General features: G+C 34.9%; 1 protein-coding gene across 1 annotated transcript in view; it reads left to right on the forward strand.

Annotated features, from left to right (window-relative positions):
- The window catches only part of CFAP47 (cilia and flagella associated protein 47), a 302,627-nt gene that overhangs the window by 117,157 nt on the left and 164,070 nt on the right, over positions 1 to 21,400 (forward strand). Inside the window, exons 38-43 of the mRNA XM_065677208.1 lie at positions 4,647 to 4,797; positions 5,713 to 5,801; positions 6,502 to 6,588; positions 13,569 to 13,645; positions 15,668 to 15,813; positions 21,016 to 21,124. Coding sequence (XP_065533280.1) covers positions 4,647 to 4,797; positions 5,713 to 5,801; positions 6,502 to 6,588; positions 13,569 to 13,645; positions 15,668 to 15,813; positions 21,016 to 21,124 — 659 coding nt within the window. The remainder of the gene's footprint in view (positions 1 to 4,646; positions 4,798 to 5,712; positions 5,802 to 6,501; positions 6,589 to 13,568; positions 13,646 to 15,667; positions 15,814 to 21,015; positions 21,125 to 21,400) is intronic.

Raw genomic sequence — 21,400 nt, forward strand, 5'->3', positions numbered from 1 at the left:
AAAAGCTTGTGGAAATGCCAGTCATCTGCTGGTGTCTTCTGCAGAGGTTTTCATAATCATAGAGTCACAGAGTCAGCTAGGTTGGAAAAGACCTTTAAGATCGTCAAATAACCTTACTTGTAGTCTTGGTCACTAAATGAAAAATAGGTTCTTTGTACTTAATAGCTTTTTTAATATTCTGATGGATGTGTTTGAGAATTCCAGTGTGGGGGTGGGAGTCCTGTAGGTGTTTTATGTTAGTTCATAATCTCACAGGTGAGTTTGGAAGTGATAGTAACGTGAATAATAAACTAACACAGCTGTAACTGATTATGTGTAGGCTTATTGCTATTAGTGCAAAATGGTAGAGGATTTGTAGGAGAGAATGTTCTGCTTTCTTTGGAAAGAGTGCTTTCAGAGAAACTCAGAGATAGCAGGTAGCCTTATAACAGACTTCTAGAAAAAAAACAAATGCCTGTGACCTAAATAAAAAGTGAGGGAGAATTTTCAGTATATTCAGTAAAACATTTAATGTGAATGTATGAGTGAAGCCTAACAGAGGGTTGGTTTTTTTATGGTAATGACTATGATCTGTTTAGGAATAAGAAATAGCTAGAAATAAGCACTTCACATTAAAGTTCTTTGTTCTACTTTATGAAGTAAATAATCCATAAATATGGGATTGAAGGCAGGTTAATCGATGTGTTAAAAATCACTAAAATTTAGGAAAACCTACTTGCTGTATCAGAGAACATTTCTACATTGAAAGCTGGAGGTATATGTTAAAACTTTCTGAGTATCTGTGATGGTTCAGAAAACCTAAGGTCAGATAACTCTGCATTCTTATTCCCCTGAATTGAAACTGTTCCTTATGAATTTATGAATATTATGTCTAAATATGGATATGCCTTCACCACTAGTTTGTCCTTCACTGCAAGCTAGCTTGATCCTAGCCAGCTTTTTAATCTCTGAAATAACAGGTCCTTTAGATAAACTAATAAAGACAAAGCAGTTAAAAATAGCAGCTATTGCCTAGCGAAGGCCTGTTGTAGAGCTTCAGTCAATTTGTAAAGCATTATTTACCAAAGTGTCAGGGTAAAAGGTCAAGGGAAATATTAGCAGTTCAGAGAACATTCACTCATGAAAGTTCAGGCAATTAGAGCTGAAAAGAACTATAGTCTTGATAGGGAGACTAAAGAAACTGAAACTTGTCAGTCTTCTGATTGGAGAGCTGGAAGACTTTTAGCAAGATGTTATGCATAGAGATGTGCCTGTAATTATCTGCCAAATTCCTATATTTAGGAGTAACTATAATTGGATTTGAGATGACTGTGGGTCACTGTAATCACTAATGAGGAATAAGTGTGACTGACGAATCCTGCTGGACCTGCTGTGTGAGCATGTTTGGCCTGGACAATTCTGTAGATGAAGGCCCATTCTGAAAAAAACTACATTTATTTTCTAGGAGAGATGAATTGCAGGAAACTGATAAGCTAAACAGATCAGGTTAAAAATTGAGAAGAAAGGCAAAGGGTAATGAAGAGGAGTTACTTAAACGCATTAGGAAGCAGTGGTGCAGCATTAAATAGAGAAAGTAACAGTAACAAAGTGATAGAAATATGTAGCATATTTCTATCTGTATTGTCAAAGAAGCATGACAATGCATTCTGTGGTCCACTACTAGCTGGAGAAGCTCATAAATGGCTGTGGTGGGTTAAACTTGGCTGGCTACCAGACACTTATCTAGACACTCTCTTACTCCATCTCCTCCACAGAATGGGAGATAAAAAAAAATATTAAAAAGGTTTCAGAGTTGAGAAAGATGGAGACACTGCTTACCAGTGACCATCACAGGAAAACCAGGCTCGACTTAGGTGAACTTGTTTTAGTTAATTTTCAATTAAAATAGACTTTTGTAGTAGGAAACAAAGATAAAAATTAAAACATCACCTCATGTCTTCCCCACGCTTTTCTCCCAAACTGAACTTCACTCTTTCTTTCCTGAGTCCTCCGCCTTCTCTCCCTGCCATCCTGAATGGCACAGGGTATAACAATGGGCAAATGGCTTCAGCCACTTTGCAACAGTTCCTCTCTGCTTTTCCTTCCTCCTCATGCTTTTCTCCTGCTCTGTGAGTCCTGCCATGGGCTGTAGTCCTTCAGGAAGAAATTTGCTCCAGCATGAGTATCAGTGGATCACAGTTACTTCAGGAAATGTTTAACTGCTCTGGCATGGGGCCCTCTATGGATTGCAGTGTGGATGTCTGCTCCAGTGTAGTCCTCTCCACATGCTACAGGGAATTATCTGCTCTGGCAGCTGGAGCACTCTCCCTCTACTTTTCTGACCGTGATGTTCCCACTGCTGTTTCTTACTCTTTTTCCTCACTCCTCTGTCCTTCTGATGTTTTTGCCCTTAAATACGCTTTCACAGAGGTGCTACCAGCTTGGCTGATGGGCTCATCTGGATCAATTACGGCACCAACCAGAACCATTTGTGTCCTGCGCAGGGCAGCTCCCCATCTCTTCTCACAGAGGCTGCCTCTACAGCCCCCTACTTGCAAAACCTTGACACCTATGCTCCATATCTGTCAAGAATGAATATTTTATATCAATTGGTCAAGATGAAACTGGCTTTAATCCTAAGCAGCTGAACATCAGGGAAATCTTCCAGAGACTATACTGTGATTCTGCTCTGGCTTTTGAGATGCATCAGAACATTCTCAGTGTAGCTGAGTGTCATATAATGTAATTAATCTTTCATCTGAGATTCCCACTCTGCAGGACACTGCACTGTGACATATGAACTTGCAGTTCACAACAGTAATAGCATAAAGGTGTCTAAGCTGTCTTATGTGTAGACATGCATATAAGTTACTCAGTCTGGGTATCTTAACAAGAGAAGTTAGGAAAATGACTTGATCAGTATTTAAAAGTGCCTTTCTGGGAAAGGGACCTGTTTAACTGCAAACAATATAGAGCAAACTTTTTATATGAACAACAGCTTGAAGCTGAGTTGTACAAATTCAACCTGAAAGCAGCAAAAGAGATTTTCTTTTGAGGGGAAAAAACCTCTATCTGAATGACAAATTCCTTAACTGTTGGGGTTTTGCAAATCACAGGACATTTAAAATAGTGCAGTAAATTACCTCAGAAAGTAATTTAATCCAGCCTTCTGCCTCAGATAATATGGAGTGCTTTCTCAGAAAAATACTTCTGCCAAATACTAGCTATCAGAAGCAATGGAAGGATGGTTGGGTTGCACATAGTAGCCTGCAATGTAGAACTACTTTGGATTGTCTTATCTAGTGATTTCTGTTGGCTTTAAACTGTAAATCTGATCCCTCCTAACACCTTTTCATCTTTTTTTTTTTTTTCCCTACCCTGGAGTACAACAAATAGAGACAATTTGGTTGCTTGTTTTTTTGAAAGGTGGAACATGCTGAGCTGATAAAGAAATTAACAATCTTTGGCACCTACAGTATATCAGCTGAAGTGGGTGTGGATGTAGCTAGTTATAATAATACGAGAATGAGCAAGATTATAGAACAATTCTATGAGCCAAATTTTCCTCACTTTACATTGTCTACAGCACAGATGAATAAATAAAAAACCTAAGCAACTTTGTGTTTTTCCCTGTTTGCCTTTGCCACAGAAGGCAACAGTTGACAATTCAAATCAGATTTCTCTGTTGTTGCATAAGCCAGAGGGCAAAGGTCAGGCAGAATGCTCCATACACTCCATTTCCCTGTCATTCTTATACTTGTGACAAGAGCGGACTCCTTAAAACTTGATCCTTAAAGTGGTTTTCGAAGTGGATATCTCAGGCAGTATACTTGTCTGGGAGCCTGCAGTCCCAGGATGCATTTTCCAGGATGGTTTGAATGGCAGGGTGACTTAATAGCCTCAGACTCTGGGGGGCTTAGTAACTCTTCACTGTCAAAAATGATGTCTGGGGGCTCTGCAAGAGGGACATGAATGCTGTAAGAACTTCCAGCATTTCATAACTGAGTCTCAGAACTGAGACATAACAGATTCTCAGTCCTGAGACTTTTGGCCTTAGGAAGAGCTTTGCCCAGTGTCATGCTCCTTTATCCTACATATTGAGCCTAGAAATCATACTGGATTAATTCTGTTGCCTATAGTCATCCTTTCTGCAGTTGGGTGAGCTTTTTTGAGTTCTGCTATATCCTTTTTTGAGGATTTTTTTCCCTGCCCATGGCAGGGGAGTTGGAACTAGATGATCTTAAGGTCCTTTTCAACTCTAACTGTTCTATGGTTCTATAACAGGATACCTGGCTTTTTAACTTACAAAAAACTGTTCAAGCAGGAGGATAAAGTAAATCAGTTGTTAACTTAGGGTCATACTATAAGGAAAGAGAACTTCCTGTGCTAGCGCGTGTGGGAAAAACAATTAAGCTACACGTTGAGGTCATAAAAAGCAATAAGGACTCAAATTGTTTTTTTCTATCTATATAGTTCTTTTACTAGAATGTTTTCAGGTCCTTTTAGGTAGGAGATTGTTTCCAGAACAAGCAAATTACTTATTTTCTAGCCTCTTTCTCATACAAAGAGTCTAAAATGTGCTTCTGAATTGATATTTCTGAGTAATTTCTGAGTCAAAATGTTGTGCCAAACTATTTAAACTGTTATTATTCTCATTATTTTGCTAGGAGACAAGCAGCTATAAATGTGGAATTCACTAGTCGCTTTCTACACCCTGCTGAAGCAATGTTGCTACTGGTCTCAAAGAATGTGGGTGGAATAGATGGTGCCACGCTGACATTCTCTCTGAAATCTGAAGTCAACCATATTGTGCCTGCTGTAAGTTTATGTGTGTATGCTTAACATTGCCACAAAAATATTGTTCTTCTGTACCTTATATCAAGCAAAAGTGAACCGAGGTGAAACCTATGAATTTTCAGGTTTCCAGTATTAGCCTATGTACACGCAGAGAAAAGCCTAGAGGAATACCTAAGGTTCCTAAGGATATAAATCACACTTAGATCTTGAATAAATTTTAAAATTTCATTCCAATTGCTCTGAAAATAGATCTGGAGCCCTTTTGGAATATGAATGCTTGTGGAAATTCCATTGTGAAGGTGGTGATATGCTTCAACCTAGTTATTTCAGCTGTCAGATGTAGATGGACAGCAAAATTTTGTTAGATGTTGCTAGGTTTATTTGTGACTTTAGACATTCTGTCGATTTAAGATGTATCCCAGAAACAGTAAGAGCAGAGATAGTAAGAGCAGAGATAGGCATATGTTCCAGCATTTGTTATCAAACATTTCTTGAGCAGGTGTGGATAGATCCTCTTCTGAACTTAGATGGTGTTTATACAGTTATCTCTCTCTTTTTGATTTCTTTTTTTTTTCCACATGACTTTATCCCATAGCAAAAGACACTGATGTTAGAAAGAAGGATTGGGGCAAGAGAAAAAAACAGAGAGAATGTAATGATAAGAAGGAAAAAGGATGATAGCTCAGTTCTTGGCCTTGTGCTATCATTTGGAAGAGTATTTAAAATGTGATGAAGTTTAATGCATGTTTAAGAAGAAGTAGGCTTCAACTGTTCTTTGCTGGCAACAAAGGCTAGCACTTAAAATGTATTAATTTTGTAGTCACCAGTAGTCAAACACATGGTTCTATTCTTTGTAATGTTTTCCTGTTTATGTATTATTCATGAATGTAGGTTTGTAACTTTTTCATATTGATACAATTTTTTGTTCTCTGTTAGGATATATTGAAATGCAAATCCCCATGTTATGAGCTGAAGAAAGTTACCCTAAATGTTACCAACCCCTTCAGTACTGATGGTATATTCAGGTAGATGATGCTGTAAATTCAAATCTTTAATGATCATTCTGTTTTATCAAATCTTTCCCATAATTTTCTTCTTCTTAAAAATGCAAAATCTTAAGGTTAAATTATAGGGATTTATATTACCAAAATTGTTAAAAGCACTATGAAGTGGAAGCTATTGTAATAAACAAAAAAGATAAATAAGCCTTAATTGAAATTCATCTCCGTGTAAGCAATAAAGCTACAGCTTTAATCAAATGGAGTTCATGAACTTTGCTTGTATTTTTGTGTTTGGCTGAGGTCCAGCAGAATTCCAAAGAGAAACAAACCATGTTAGTTAATAGTTGGTTATTTTTCCCCAATCTCCTTTATCTTGCTGTTTTAAATTATTAAGCATGCAAAAGGAAAAAAAAAATGTTTTTGCCTTGGGGCTTACAGCACTATCAGCTAATCTAATTTTTCATTTGTATTCATCATAGATGTAACAACTGCAGAGTTATAAATACTGCTTCACTTAATATAAAAGAGATAGAGAGCTGTGCCCCTTCTAATCTATGTGTGTGATCTGTTAAAAAAATCTGTTAAAGGTTTTTTTTTTCCCAGTACTTTTAATGTATCTCTAATTGAAAATAATAAGCTTACTTACCAAGCCTTCATTTAACAGAATAAACTTAATGTTGTCTTCATTCTGCAAGTTAAAAAATGTCTACTAACCATACCCCAGGGTCACTTTGCTGGAATCCACAAGTTACTTAATGCAGCCAGAGGAAGTATATCAAGCGAAGCAAGCAAAGCAAGAGCAAATTTTCAGGTAAGCTCTAAATGGCTATTGCTGATTATAATATAATGAATTACGTAACATTTTAATAACACCTTACAGAAAACTGTAGAGAAAAGATAAAGATGCTGGGATAGGGGCAACTGTGGTGACTTAGGTCTCTGAAACTACTCTGAAAACTACTTCCAGTTCAGTGCAACAGGATTAGTTCCGATTCTTGGCATGAAGAAGGTAGAGATATTTGAAGATGCAAGAGTAAGGTCAAGTTTTTAATTATAAATATGCAGTGTATAGAATTCTGATTGTGCTGAAGTATAAGATGTTCCAGGTTCAGTAGGCTCCTGGAGATGCAAGAATAGGGTAAGAGGTTATTAGTGCAGATACATTGACGATGTTAAAATAATTTTATGTCTAGACATTACTGCTTAGCTGACCATGGAGAGATTTTCTAACATGTGAAATCTAGAAGGAGAAGGAGAGTTCAAACTAAGTTTGGTAAAGACAATAAAGTGCCAAAGAATGAAAAAGAGCGAGTAACTGGAATGAGAATCAAGGAGGCATATAAAGAAAAAATCCATGCTTAAGACTTAACGTCTGAAAGAAGATAGTTCAGTCTTCAGTCCTCAGTTGTTAGACAGTGAGATAAATACTGGTAAGCTTAGATGAACAAGCAGAAATCTTGGCAGGCCTTGAAGAGGTGAGATGTAAATCAGAATCTCTGTTAGTCAAATTTAAAAGAGAAAAAGAGAATCAGAAAGGTTTAAGAAATAAAATTTGTGGCACTCTCTAGAAGTGGCCCAGCACAGAGAAAGAGCAACCATAAATATCTAAAACAGTGTTTGGAACTTGATGAGTGTTAGGAATTGCACTGTTGTTTTAATAATTGACAGTTTAATAGCTCAATTTTTCAGTCATAGACTGAAAGTGTTAATTCTAAGCCTTTTTTTTTTTGTGTGTGTGTGTCTACATGATTGATCTCCTTTGCATGCTTTGAACTTAATAATCTCTGCAGGTCCAAGTGGGGTTTTTAGTCTCACAGTTCCTTCTGTGTCCTCCAGATGTGTTAGATGCCCTACTTTAAACACTGTTAACAAGCTTTACCTGGCAGACAATCCTTTTACCTACCACCTTCCCCCTATGGCAGTATCACAGATGCCCAAAACGGTGTCATTCACACCGAAGAGGCATGGGCTGATCCTACTGTGACTGGAAAGGCGTACCAATCTGAAGCTAGGGCCCATATGAACTATACCCTTACTGGGACACAGTGCTGTCTAAGCCAAAAAAACACTTAACAGTGACCCGTGTCTGAGGCAGGGTGTCATTCAGTTGTTGCAGGCAAGACCTTTTTGTCCATGGGGAACTGAATGATGCTTGGTGAGAAGGACAGATTTTTTCTTTCACCCAGCTGACATAGTTTTCCTTTTAAGGATGCTGTGATAAAAGTGCCTGAATTTTTTCAAGTTATGAACTTTTCTATGCTTTTCCAAGCCCTTGACAGTTCAGTTATTACCCTTGGTCTACATCTGTGTACCAGTATGGTCTGCTCCCTGTGGGAGGAGAACCAGGTGGAGAAGTGCACACCACATGGCCCAGGAATTCTAATGTAAAACTACCTATAAGCAGTTTTCAAGCATGTCGGTAGTTTGAATTATATCCATTAAAAAGTATTGAATGACAGTAAAGTTCAAGGTTACATTTAATAGCTAACTTTTCTTCATAGATTTCCTTCTGCAAAACTAGCAAGTGTAAAGGTATGCTAATGATTCACTAATAATCCTATTCTAAGACCACAACCAAGCCGTTTAGAGTATGCGTTACAGCGTTCATGAGTCATAAGGATGGCTTATGATTGCACAGACTGATTTGGAAAAAAAAGCTGTGAATGTGGATAAATATTGTTACATCAAGGAAAACTTTATAACAAATAGAAGAAAAATCAGCAAATTTCAAAGCTAGCTTTGTAGAATATTGTATATAGCTTTTTTTTTTTTTTTTTTTTTTAACAGAGATAATACCCTGGCATTCCAAATACTTTTCATTTTTCTGGATATTGTTCTTATGCTTTTGTTCTAAGTGGTTTCATGTGTCAAGGAAAGAGTTATGTTAAACAGAGTATCTGTGTTTATTGACCAGCCTGGCAAGTCTTCTACGAAAGCAGCTCTTCCCCTCTGTCAGACCAGCTCATCCAGTAGACCTAGCTTCCCAAATCAAGTTCCATGTTCTAAATAACCAAACCCATGACTGTGGCACCACCGTTCAAACCATTTATTAACCTGCCAAATCCACCTGCTGTAGTCTCTGATTTTGCTGTCATGACTTGGCATTCTGATTCAAAAATAAAGCAGTAAAAGAGATGCTTTATATAAAATATGTATGTTTATATCTTTATGTGAAATATTCATTTGTAAGTACAGAATACGTAGTTGTACTTGCATACCTCAGAGATCATTTTCCGTTCTGAAAAATAGCCTTTAAGTATAGGTATTAAAGTGAATCCCCAGGGTAACATATTCTGAGAATTTTACAAGTCCATTTATTTAAGGCTGTGATTTTTTCTTAGCCTAGCAAGATTAACTATTTATTTTAAGAAAGACCCAATAGCTATCAAATGCTGTATGTAATAATTGTTTGCTATAAACTGGTTCATCAAATTTTACTGCTATGGGAGAATGACTTTTATGTGTAGATAATATTAAACCTGAGTCTAGATCTGAAACTCGCAGTATTTTTTTATATACATTACAGTATAGTTTTCAGCATATTTGAGCTCTGTGCTTGTTGTAAATTAAATAAAACTCTCTTTCCATAAATGTAAGTGCACAGTCCTAACTCTTGTAAAAAATGGTAGGAAATATTTGTGAAGGATAGAAAAAGATATAAAGTCGTATCAAGGAAATAAGATGGTAAGGAGCACAATTTGCTTTGACTGGATGAAAATAAGCAAATATTCTGTTGTAAGTTGTTTTTTGAAGTGTATCTGTTCTTTTCAAATACAATTGAAAAGCAAATCTGTAATTAACAGAGTTAAGGTGTTTACATTAAGATTCATCCCCTTCACTGTTTTCTCAGACAAATCCTTGACTGCATTAAGTTCATTGTCAATAATTAACTACACTGTTAGTAAACATAGATAATTCCTCTAGTTTTCATGTAAAATAAGTACAGTAGGAGCGGCTTTGTTGTTCCTGGGTTTTTCAGTGCCCTCTTTTCAGGGCTATGAGCTTGTGCAAATGAACCTTGTATGTGAACAAAAGTAACTAAGTGAAGAGGAGAATTTAGTAGAAAATTTTAGAACTTGCTTGAAGAGCTTTTCTTATGAGATTTGATACTTCCTAGAAAGATCATGAACTACATATTAAGATGGGATTTTACATCCCTAATGCCTTATTGTTTGGTATAAATTCCTCAAATACTCTGAGCCAAGAGAAAAATTAGCATTTGTTTGTACAGAAAGTCATGGAAAATTATGTTTATTCTGTGACTAGAAATGTTGTAAAGTATGTGTAAAAAAGTGAGTCTCAAATGTGTTTGTTTGTGTTTTTTTTTTCCCCCTCATATAATAATTTTTGGGAAGAAAAAAAATCTAAGGAATATTTTAGGCAAGGACTTTTTTAAATAATTAATTTCTACTCTAAAGATGCCACATTCAGCCTTTTTGGATCAGCACTATAAGTAAGAGAAATTATTTACACCCGGCAGAGATAGTGGTAACAGCAGCCCCCTATTTTTAGCCATGAAATAGTCAAATATTTCACTGTCTTGTGCTTTTTCTTAAATAACTGAGCTCTGTTTCTTCTAAGAAAAAAACATGGCTCAAAAGACCTTAAATAATTTTTATACTATTGATTTGTTGGAGTTCATGAATACTTGTTATACAGAATTGTGGGATTCCAGTGGGATGTTTCTGATGGTTTAAATCTGGATCTTGGACATACTGCATTGAGTTTTATTAACATCAGTATAAAGTACGTGTTTTACTTTGCTTTACTGATTTAGTTTGTTAAAAAATGGCCTGTCTTACCTTAAATAACAAAAGAAGTGTATTTCCTATTAAATTTCTTAAACATATTGCTGTCCTGGGGCTTGGTTAAGCTAGCTGATATTGTATAAAGTCGCCCCAGTTTTATAGTAAGATGTGTTGTGATGTGTTCTTTCAATATTACAAAGTAGCTGTCTAACTGAAAAATAAATCTAAATAAACAAGCAAATAATAAATATGATCTTACATCTTATTTTCAAGATTGCATCTTCAAAATTAGATTTGTATTTAAAAATCAATAGGGAAAACATGCAGGAAACTTTGTTATATATTTACAATAAATTATAGATTAAAACATATATCTGTCCCTTGTGAGTTATAAACACTCATGAATAGGAGGGAGAAGGCTGAGGCTGACAAATCAATACACTGGATTGTCCAGTGAGATTATTTAAGTACCTTAGAGAATTTATCAATATACATGTGATTTGAAGTGAAATAGTGTCTTGAAGAATAATAATTTGATTCAAAATTTGTATTTAGTGATAAAGCTTTCTAAAGTAATTAGGGATTTTTTTACTGTTGAGGTATAGTAGTACAAAAATCAAAACATTGCTGTTTTATGTTCCAAATAGAAATTTGGAGACATCTTTCAAAGCTAATGATACATCCTACTATATGTAATTTTTTCAAATGTTTGATTTGCAGATTATAAAATTTAATCTACATAATTATTAATAGTCTATGCAGTACCTGAAGTCTCTGCATTTAATACATATAAATGAAATATTAATGATAAAAATATATCTTATTAAAGCTGTATTGACTTTACTGTCTAGGAGGGGTTAAATATAGGACTTTGTAAAGCAGTGAGCCTCTTGTGCATTTCCAGCCAAGATCCACAGTCTACATCCTCTTTATTTGTAAGTTGAAAGAGGAATAGTTCCCTGCTATCACATTATGTTATATTTAAAAAAATATATCCCCCACAGGTAAAAATTTCAAATTTACATGGTGAAATACTAGTCCCTCTGAGGTCAGAAATCTGCTGCTGCACTGAACAATAAATACAAACAACAGAATTAAAACCATTAATGTTTTAATTGGAAAACATGAAGCAAGATAACATTTCAACACTTGCTGTATTTCACAAAATTAAAGTAGTTAAGGCCTGAACCTTTATTTAGACTTGGTAAAGTTCCCCCACAGAAACACAGACTTCTGCTGAAATCAGTGGAGCTCTGCCCAGGAGTTTAGTTTCTCATATTTATCCAGGCCTAAGCAAGGAAACAAAAAAAGTTGACATTTTTTTGAGCTGATGTTGGGGAATCTTTATTGTACTCCTTGAGTCAAATTGAACACACTGGTCTGCTTAAATATAAAGATTTAATGAACATATGTGTTGTGCAGAGATTTACCACCATAAGTGCTTCCACAGGAATGCCTCAAATTTGCTACATGACCCAATTCCTTGTATACACTTGCACCGATGTCAATCCTGTGAGCATCAGCATCAGGTGCCTTAACCAGCTGTTTAATTCATCCCCCAGCACTCGACCTGTTTGTTTAACAAAAGTGGCTTCTGATCACTTGCATTCCACAATCCATAGTTTTGTAACTGCTGTATCATTTCTTATCTCTTCAGGAGGGAAAATTTCACTCCCTTAGAGGGACTTGTTCTGTCTTTGTCATTCATGCTTACAGTCAGTTGGGCCTTCTTGTCCTTCATGCCAGGTTGTTCCTTGGTCCTGAATTATCATTGCTGAGTAGTTAAAATTCGAATTTCCCCTTCACTGGACAGATTTCTTTTCCAGATGGTATTGGAAAGAAAGTTTAGATTTAGAGTAGAGTTTAAAGCAGACTTCGGAATAATGACTAGCAGTATATACAAGGTTCCCAGTAAGCCAAAGCTATAGGCTAGATTCTTCATTTACTAGATCTAATTTTTTGCATATATGACCTGCTGGTATGTTTTCTAACTAATATAATAAATGTAAAATGTTTCCCTGAAAGTGCCTCTCACACACACACACACAAAGAATCTAGTATTCTGTAACATGCAACTATGCAGCCTGGAAGTACAATTAATGTTTAAAATATTTCTAACTTTAAATGTCTTATTTTTATTCTTTTTTAAATGTTAATGTTGTGTTAAGGTACTTCAACCCCTAGTTAGGCAGATAGATAGCAGTGAAAAGATTCAGGTAGCTCTCAGGGTGGTGCCTGGATAAGGTAATTGAGTTAACATGAATAAAGCAGAACCCTTATCGTTAAAAAGTGGAGACTGTCAAGCTAGGAAGAAGGCAGAGAAAGCTACAGAAAAAAATCGGGGCTTAAAAAAATGTTTAGTTAAGAGGAGGTCTAGTCTCTGAAGTATGTTCTGATAATGGTCAAAGTAAGACTGTTACTTTTGCAAATCAGTTACTGTAAGAAGCTGCAGTCTAAAGACATGTCCAAAGGTCTAAGAATTTAAGTCCTAGAATGAGCACAATGTATCTGAACTGAATTTGATTTGCAGATATTTATATTTATTTCTATAGAGTAGATTTTTTGGGAAAAACTGGAAAGACTGAATGGAAGACAACTGAGAGCATCAGAAGAATGCAGGGTCTTGCCACTTCATGATGTACCAGGGAACAGTTCTTTCCTATCTTCATAAGATATTGAAATGATAGAAAAGAACTGGAATGGAGGTCTGCGAAGGTGTTATTGAACAGGAGCAGTTTTGACTGTCAGAATATATTTGCACTTTTTTTAACATGGAATTTTTCTTATATGACTACTGCAGAGATATTAGACTGTTTAGGTGAAGGGAGCATATTCTGGCTCTGCTGTAAATAAGACTAGTAACTTAAGTGGACAAGGTACTATTCAATATTATTGGTAGGTAGATGGTTCCACAATGTGGATTTTTTTCTTGGAAATATTTGCTTTTCAAGTATTTATTCATAAAAAGGGGAACAAACCTAGCTATTAATAATAGAAATATCCAGCTTTAGAATATTGCTTTAATTTTTTTTTTTCATTTTAGCTCTAAAAATAACATATTACATTTTAAAAATGGTGGACTGCCTGAAGATCCAAATGAAGAGATCAACTTAAATTGCTGTAAGTAGCGGTATACAATACCTCTTGTGTCACTATGGTAGGAATTAGATTGTCTACGTAGGCAAGATTTTGACATATAAAGTATGTTCAGTAATTATTATTTATAGACAGCTTATCTTCTGATGTATTTAGTTTAGTTAAATGATTTCTAAGGTTGTTCTAGGGATCAGGCATTTCTTGGCCTTATTTCCTATGAAATATCAGCCCACAGTTCTGTTAAAACATACAAGCATAGAGCTACAGCATTTTCTGAGCCTGTTGCAAATTTTTAGGATGGCGTTATGAAATTAATTTTGTCCCCTTAGAAAATATTGGTTTGCTTGTGTGAGGTGATATGGAAAGTAGATTTGTAATCCGAATAATTTAGCCCTTCTAGATCTATTAATTAGCTCAAACTGTATTCTGAGATGTGATTAAAAACCATCTAATATACAGTTCATAAAAATAAAATGTGTGTACCTCAAGTAATAAAGTGGGGTACAACTATTGTACCAATTTGTGAGAAGATTACAAACATTTTTATGGCTTTAATCAGATTGAGACTACAGACATTTTTTATGGCATCTCAGGTCTTTGAAAATGAAATTATGTTCTCCTTTCTTGTAGAAGTGCATTCCTGCTTTAAGAATAATTCACCTTTATTCTTTCAATACCATAGCAAACAAAACCTAAATAAGAGTCTTCTTTGTGTTTTGCACCCTGACCGGAGAGAACACGTATTATTTAAACTATAGGAATTATTATTTTTTTTTTTTATTATTTTGGAGCAGCCATAATAAAAATGAAGAAAACAGAAAAAAACCTCCAACCAAAACCCAACAAAACAAACAAGAAAACCCAAACCAAACCAGAAAAACCTAAACCCAACCAAACCTCCCCCCAATCCCCCTACTTATTAAATGTTGCTTTTTTTGCAATTAATTTCACAAAATCCAGAAAAAAAGGTGAGTAGAGAGGGCTCTCACAAGACTAATTCAGTCTACTCCACAGTTTTACATGCTTTGAATGAGAAAACCTTGAACAGAGACAAGTTCAAGAGTGCTTTCGGTAATAAAAAACTACTTGCTGTTAGGTCTGCCTTACTCTATTTGATGGAAAGGTTAAAATGGGACTTCAGTCCTCTTGGTATTTGTATGTGTGTCATTGTTTATGTAGGCTTTAGAAACACCAAATTAATATCAAATTTAACTGTTGGTTAGAGAATGAATATTGAGAAATTTGTATTTTTATTGTTTGGAAAACAATTTGAACTATGCAGAGAAAAGATGGGTAGTGGCTATGCCTTTCTCCAGCTTGGTTCTTGGTGGTTTTGAAGGGTGAATCAGTTCTATTTAGAGTTTGGCATATTTTAGTTTTACATAATCTTCACCCATTTCTGTTGCTTTCACTTTTACATCTATTCTAAAGTCTGCAAGCCAAGCTTGAATGAATGTCTGGTTCTAAGGTAATCCGTATTATCAAAATATGTTTAGCAGATGAAAAACACATAGTGAGAAAGTAGTCAGACTTTGCCAGATTCAACCCCAAGATTCTTAATATCTATGAAGAAAGCACTTTCTCAATTTGTGAAAACAATGCAAAGAAAGCAAGCTTGCCAGTATTTTTATCTATACTAGAGGATTTCAGACTATAACATAACATTGTTACTGCTACTGAGAGCAAAACTCTTTGTTTAAAATAGTAGTAGACTGTACTCTTCTTTCTGGCAGTAGTCATTTACCAATAGTCATATAGGGTGTAGATCGTTAAAGAGCTTTTGACGGTGATAACGGTTTTCCTAGGTCTTGTTTCAGTGCACAGAATAAGAACATGAGTAGTTAGAAAATTAAGTATTTAAATAATACAGCATGCAATGCTGCAACACGTCTACACAAGTGTAACTGAAATAATGATTACCAATTACAAATGTGCCGTAGATACAGGAGGCTGTATACAGTATCCTTATATTTAACCTTAGGCAGCTGCATTATTTTACAACCTGTGCTGTTGTATCTAAATAACCATTTAAACTTATTTTAACAGCTGACCAATCAAGCCTCCTGCATGAGTTCTTCAGTCCAGTGGAAAAACTGTTCTTGGAAGGGAGAAGTTCTGCAGGCTTAGATATTCACTTCCTTCCCTTTAATCTGGAAAAACGTTACTGTAGTGTCATTCTGGCTAATGAACTGGTAAGAACAGAAAGTATGAATAGAAGGTGGTTTTCATGTGATAGCCTCATCAGTTACGAATTGGGCTATGTTTGCCAACTGTGTGTGAAAAGGGTAAGTAAATATACAAATTGGTTATGTACATATTTTAAGGAATGTATTTGAATGCATATGCAGTTATAAAGATGTGATCTATATATTATATTCTTATAATTCATGGAGGAAAATGTTGCTCAAGAAGTTGGTCAGAGATTAACATAAGATTGGATGCTTCAGTTAAGAAATTTAAACCAAAGTTTACTGCCCTTTTATCTTCATATAATTAGAATTAAATGAAATGCAGCAAGTTACTTTTCACTGTAAAATTATTACAAATAAAAATAATATTGCAAGGAATATTATTTTGGTGGCTTTTCTAGGCAAATCATCCTAAAAATAAATATAGAATTTAAATAATTTCTCTCGATGTTGGAACAAGAATAATGCTTTAGGATGAGACATTTAGGAAGAGGATAAAGTCTTTACTGTACTTCTCTCCATCTTGTTCACTGTATCTAGGGTATGATGTCAAAGTAGAATAGTAATTATTTTCCTTGCTCTGTCTGTTTTTTAATTAGCCTGCCAATCCAGATTCTATGAAGTCCTTGCACTAATGCAGGAAAAACTTTTGAACAGATTGTACATCAATACTGACTCCATTACCTTTCAATTTCTCTTGATTCATGTAGACTGGGGTTTGCCATATGTATTTAATCAAAATTATTGTCATTAAATTACCAAGACCTGGTTTTGGCCAACTTTCAGAGTTTAAAACTTGCACTCCAGCTTCTTTGATGTTCCTGTAATCCTTTATCTCAGTGGTCACAGTCTTACCTGTCTTTATTCCATCTTTTCTCAGCCCTTTAAACTTGCTGTTGCGTTTTGTCTCTATCCATCAATGTTTTTCAACACCCTGTGTTTTTCTAATATTTTATGTGTGGTTGATCGCTAGGCTTATATTCTGCTTTTTACTTTCATAATACTACCTCTGTGTTTCAGCTTTCCCTCTGTGCAGTTACATGCACCTGCCATTCTCTCTGACATGTTTTCATGATTTGTAACAATACATCCAAAACTAAATGACTTATTCTTTTCCCTCTACACATTTTCAGCTTCCATATGTTTCATTAGTATAGAATAGTACAAAAGACTTCTGCTAGTGTTTGGTGTTTGTTTTTATTGTTTAACCAGGACTTTGGCTATGCCGCTTGGCCAGCTTATACTTGTCCTTGCTTTTAAAGGAAAATATGACACTAATGAAATAATGCCCAAGCCTGTCTATCTGACCCTGTTAAGTATTTGAAACCACTGGCCATTTTTTAAGAAAACAAGCCATATGGCTGGAAGTCTAAAGAGTGTGCATTTCACTTAAGTTTCTTGAAAGTTACCAGAGAGAAGATAGTCTGTCAAAACCTATAGTGAGACAAAAAACTCGTGCCTCATTGAGACCAGGGAAAAATCCACAAAAAGGCTGTGTAAATATCCCCATGTCAGAAGATAGTGATCTTTGTGGATGGTTCAACAAAAAAAGAATCCAGCACTCAGCACCGTTCAGAAAGAGAAATTATTAGGAAAGAGAATAAAATGTGAAATCTCAGTACACCTTTCTGAAGAGCTGTGCTGTACAGATCTTGAATATTGTGTGCAGTTCTAGTCATCTCAGGAAATAATACAATAAGGATAGGGATGGGGGGAAGAGAGAGAGAAACAAGGATAATTAGAAGGATGTAACAGTTTCTTTACAGGGAGAGATAATTATTAAAAAAAAATCCTATAATTAATAAGAGATTGTTAAGGGGCATTACAGGTACATAGCATAGAAGTCTATACACTGGCTAAGAAAAGGCTTAGCTACATTGGGTATAGAGCCAGAAAAATGAATAATTTAGTGAATAGAGACATGTTAATGGGAGGAAAGCAAATCTAAGAGATGTGGTCAGAGATATAGGATGGTTATATTTCATGTAGAAAGGGAAAAGAACATTTCTGACAGCCTCAGTGTTGCCTCCAGTGGTGATGTAGTAGCATTTAAATTTAGACACCTAACTAGTAATCGTAATTTTTAACCAAGAACAAGTTCACCTTATCATAGTAGGAAGCATTAATGTCTCAGAGAAGCCACTATTGTGTCTTGTATGGTAAGTATTGCTGGAACACCTGGTCTTTCCACCTTAGCTGAGCAGGTAGGATGCATTTAAAGGCTGCTGAAAGTACAAAATTTTCTATACGTAGCACTTCAGGTTAGAAAAAGTCCCATCCACATAAATGTATCATTTGTAAGAAAATGTGGTAAATCTTTTAGGGAAAAGTGAAACTGCAAGATAGCTGCGTGGTTTTAGAGCTGTACAGTAATGGCACAGGAAGAAATTGGCTTTCTTAAATATTGTGTATATGGCTGCAATATTTAAATCATACCACTGTCTAATTGACAAACAAGTGTAGCTACCATGCTGAATGCAAATCAAATAGCTTCATACAATGATGAGACATATCGTTCAGGTATGGACCTGTGCTATATATAATCTAAAAAAATAAATAACCAAATTTAGCATTTCTGTAAATTCTTCCTACTTACCTTTCCTACCCTTTTGGACAAATGGACCAAAATAGTAATCAAAGACTGCTTCTTCATTACAACCAACAAAGAAGGTACTGATATTCAAATCCCCAGTTGGACTAGGAATCCTATCTGTCATGTTATTACCCACGTATCTGTAATAAAAGCAAGAAAATACACTGGTTCAAGCTTGTTGGCCTGCTTAAGTATGTTGCTTAAATTCTTTCAAAATAATCTGGGTGTTAACTTTTCTAGGGTTTGAAATGACAGCACAAGTTAGTTATAGCATTTTCTAAGGACTTGTTTCAGTATTTCTGTTTTTTAAGAAAAACATTCTTCAAATTTTAGCATAGGTCTTTTCAGAGAAGAAATTATATATTGGTTAACATAACTGGGTTGCTTTTTCTCTAAATCTTTGTTTCTGGGAGCTAATTTAAATGTGATCATCTCAGGATTGCAATGATAATAATTTACGAAGTCATACTTTGAGAATGTCAGTCTAGACTTTCACAGCTAAATGTCTAATGTAGAATTAAATGTTTTATTAGGAGAACAGTTTACTATATGTTATTCTTAATTACTGACTTGTGTGGAGAGCTGCAAATTCCTGGTAGTTATATATTCTCCTGAAATATCAGTTAGGAATGGGATTAGATAAATAGTTAATGGTAGTTCAACAGCTATTTTCTTAACTATTTTTACTATCAGTAAACCCTACAAAATGTTGATGATATTCTATTTGCAGATGATAGAAAATGGAAATATAAAGCATTAAAACCATGGGGATACTAGCTAAACTCTCAACATACAGTGAAATACCTGTTCTGTTCCATCAGGAAGCATTAGGAAAAACTCAGCAGAAAGAAAACAGGATTTTCATTCTATGGAGATCAAAAAGCAAGAACTCTTCAAAGCAAAGAGGGAAATGGGGTTTGTGCCTACCTATAAGCATACTGATATCAGCAATGACAAGAAAAGAAATTGATAGTAAAATGGCATCCTAGCAACCAGAACCTTCATGAAATTACTTGTATATACTGTGAGCTTGTTAGCAGTCCTTATGGAGCCAAATAACTATGTCAAACAGGAATAATTCCTTTTTAAATTGGTTCCCAGGAGTGGCTATTAGTTTCTGTGTGGGAACTCACTTTTGCTGTAGGTTTCTTTAATCCTTCCCAAGGAAGAACTGTCTGAACTTCTGAATCAAGGAGGGGGAGAAAATGCCATCGAAGTTGAATAGCTTTTCTTCTGCTGTGTCAGAAACATAACTGCAATGCTTTCAGCCTTAACATAAATGTGTTGAAACTATGAATAAAGTTAAAATAAAAATCAGCCTTATGTTATTGAGTGTTATTAAAGGGAAAACATTGCATTGGTTGGAAGATGGACTAAGTTCCATAAATTATTTCCTTCATATCTGGAATAAAGGATAATATATATTATTTTTTATAATAGAATATGCATTTTTAAGGCAGAGTTTTACAGAATGTGTTTTACAGAAATAAAGAGATGACCTTCTGTGCAAATTATATCAGTTGTTATATCAGTTCTACCTTGCAATCAGTAGAAGGTGATGTTGTCCAAAAAAAGTCTGTGGGAAAGAAAAAAAAGTTATCAAAACAATAGTAGTATATCATCAAGTCTCCTGCTTAGTTCAGATATTCTATAAGTACCTAATTTAGGTATCTTAGTTTTGGGATGTCCTGATTGTGGCCTTTAAAATTTGGAGTACTCAAAGTGAATTTTCTTTCTTTTTTTTTTTTTTTTTAAATGTGTCCATCTTTTCTTGTGCCATACTTTTTTTTTTTTTTTTTAATCTATGATTCAAAACATTATTTCTCTGCTAATTAATCTATCATTTCCTCCTTGAAAAATTACTTTGTTCCTATGTTCTAGGTCATGTTTATATTTACATTCAAGCTTTTGTAGTTTTTCCTTTAATGATACAAATAAGATTTGTTAACTTTATTTTTTCTTTATGGAGAATTTCTACATAGAATCATGGAATCATAAAATGGTTAGGGTTGGAAAGGACCTTAAGACCATCTAGTTCTAACCCCCCCTAGACCATATTGACCAAGGCTATGTCCATCCTGGCCTTGAACACTGCTAGGGATGGAATATTTGCTACTTTTTGGGGCACCATCTTCTTGTCTTGACTTTAGCTCTTTTTTGGCTTTCTAGAGAAATGTTACTTGCTCAAAATTACTGTAAACATTTTTCAAAAAAAGTTCTTAACTGTGAAGTAAATGAATGAATTTGCTTAAATTATATATACCTATAGCACATAATTAGAATTCACTTTGTTGTATTTATGGGTCAGGGTATCCTTATTCAGTTAAATTATATGAGGAGTTGGAAAGGATTCAATTAATTGAAATTTCTTGACTTTTCACATTTAATATTCTCAGTTAAAGGTAACATTATCATAGCAGGGTTTGAGATTGTCATTTTCTTTCATTTAAGCATAGTTTTAAAATAGTAGGTCTTCTAAATATGTAAGTTATTTCACAAATCAGATTTTAAGTATTACTGGGGTATCTTTGTTTTTAGTTTTAATATCTTGTCTCATCTTCTGCATGAGTTGTTTTCTGAGTTCTGTGGATTTGCATTTTCTTGCATTTCAGATTGGAGAATTCATATATCTGATAGAGGGAAGAGGTGATATACCTTTGCCTTCAGGATTGCTTCCAATGGATAGTCCAAATGTTTTGCACGTTAGCAGTACATTAGAAGGTAAAACAAATAGAAGGGAGAAAAGTAAAATAGAGCAAACAATTATCTTCTGCAAATATTATTCAGTTCCCATGCATTTTTTCCCAAATTAATTAAATAAATCTTGTAAAAGCAATTGTTTGTAGTGAACTGTAAATAGTGAACTGTTTATATAGTGAACTGTTTATAATATAGTGAACTGTTTCTTTTAATGTTGTCCAGTCTATTTTCTTCAGGGCAGCAGCTGGTTGTTAGCAAGCTTCTTTAACTTTCTTGTATTGTCTTCAACATAGTCTT

Source organism: Lathamus discolor, chromosome 4 (genome assembly GCF_037157495.1).
Source record: "Lathamus discolor isolate bLatDis1 chromosome 4, bLatDis1.hap1, whole genome shotgun sequence".
In the NCBI taxonomy this organism is placed as follows: domain Eukaryota; kingdom Metazoa; phylum Chordata; class Aves; order Psittaciformes; family Psittacidae; genus Lathamus; species Lathamus discolor.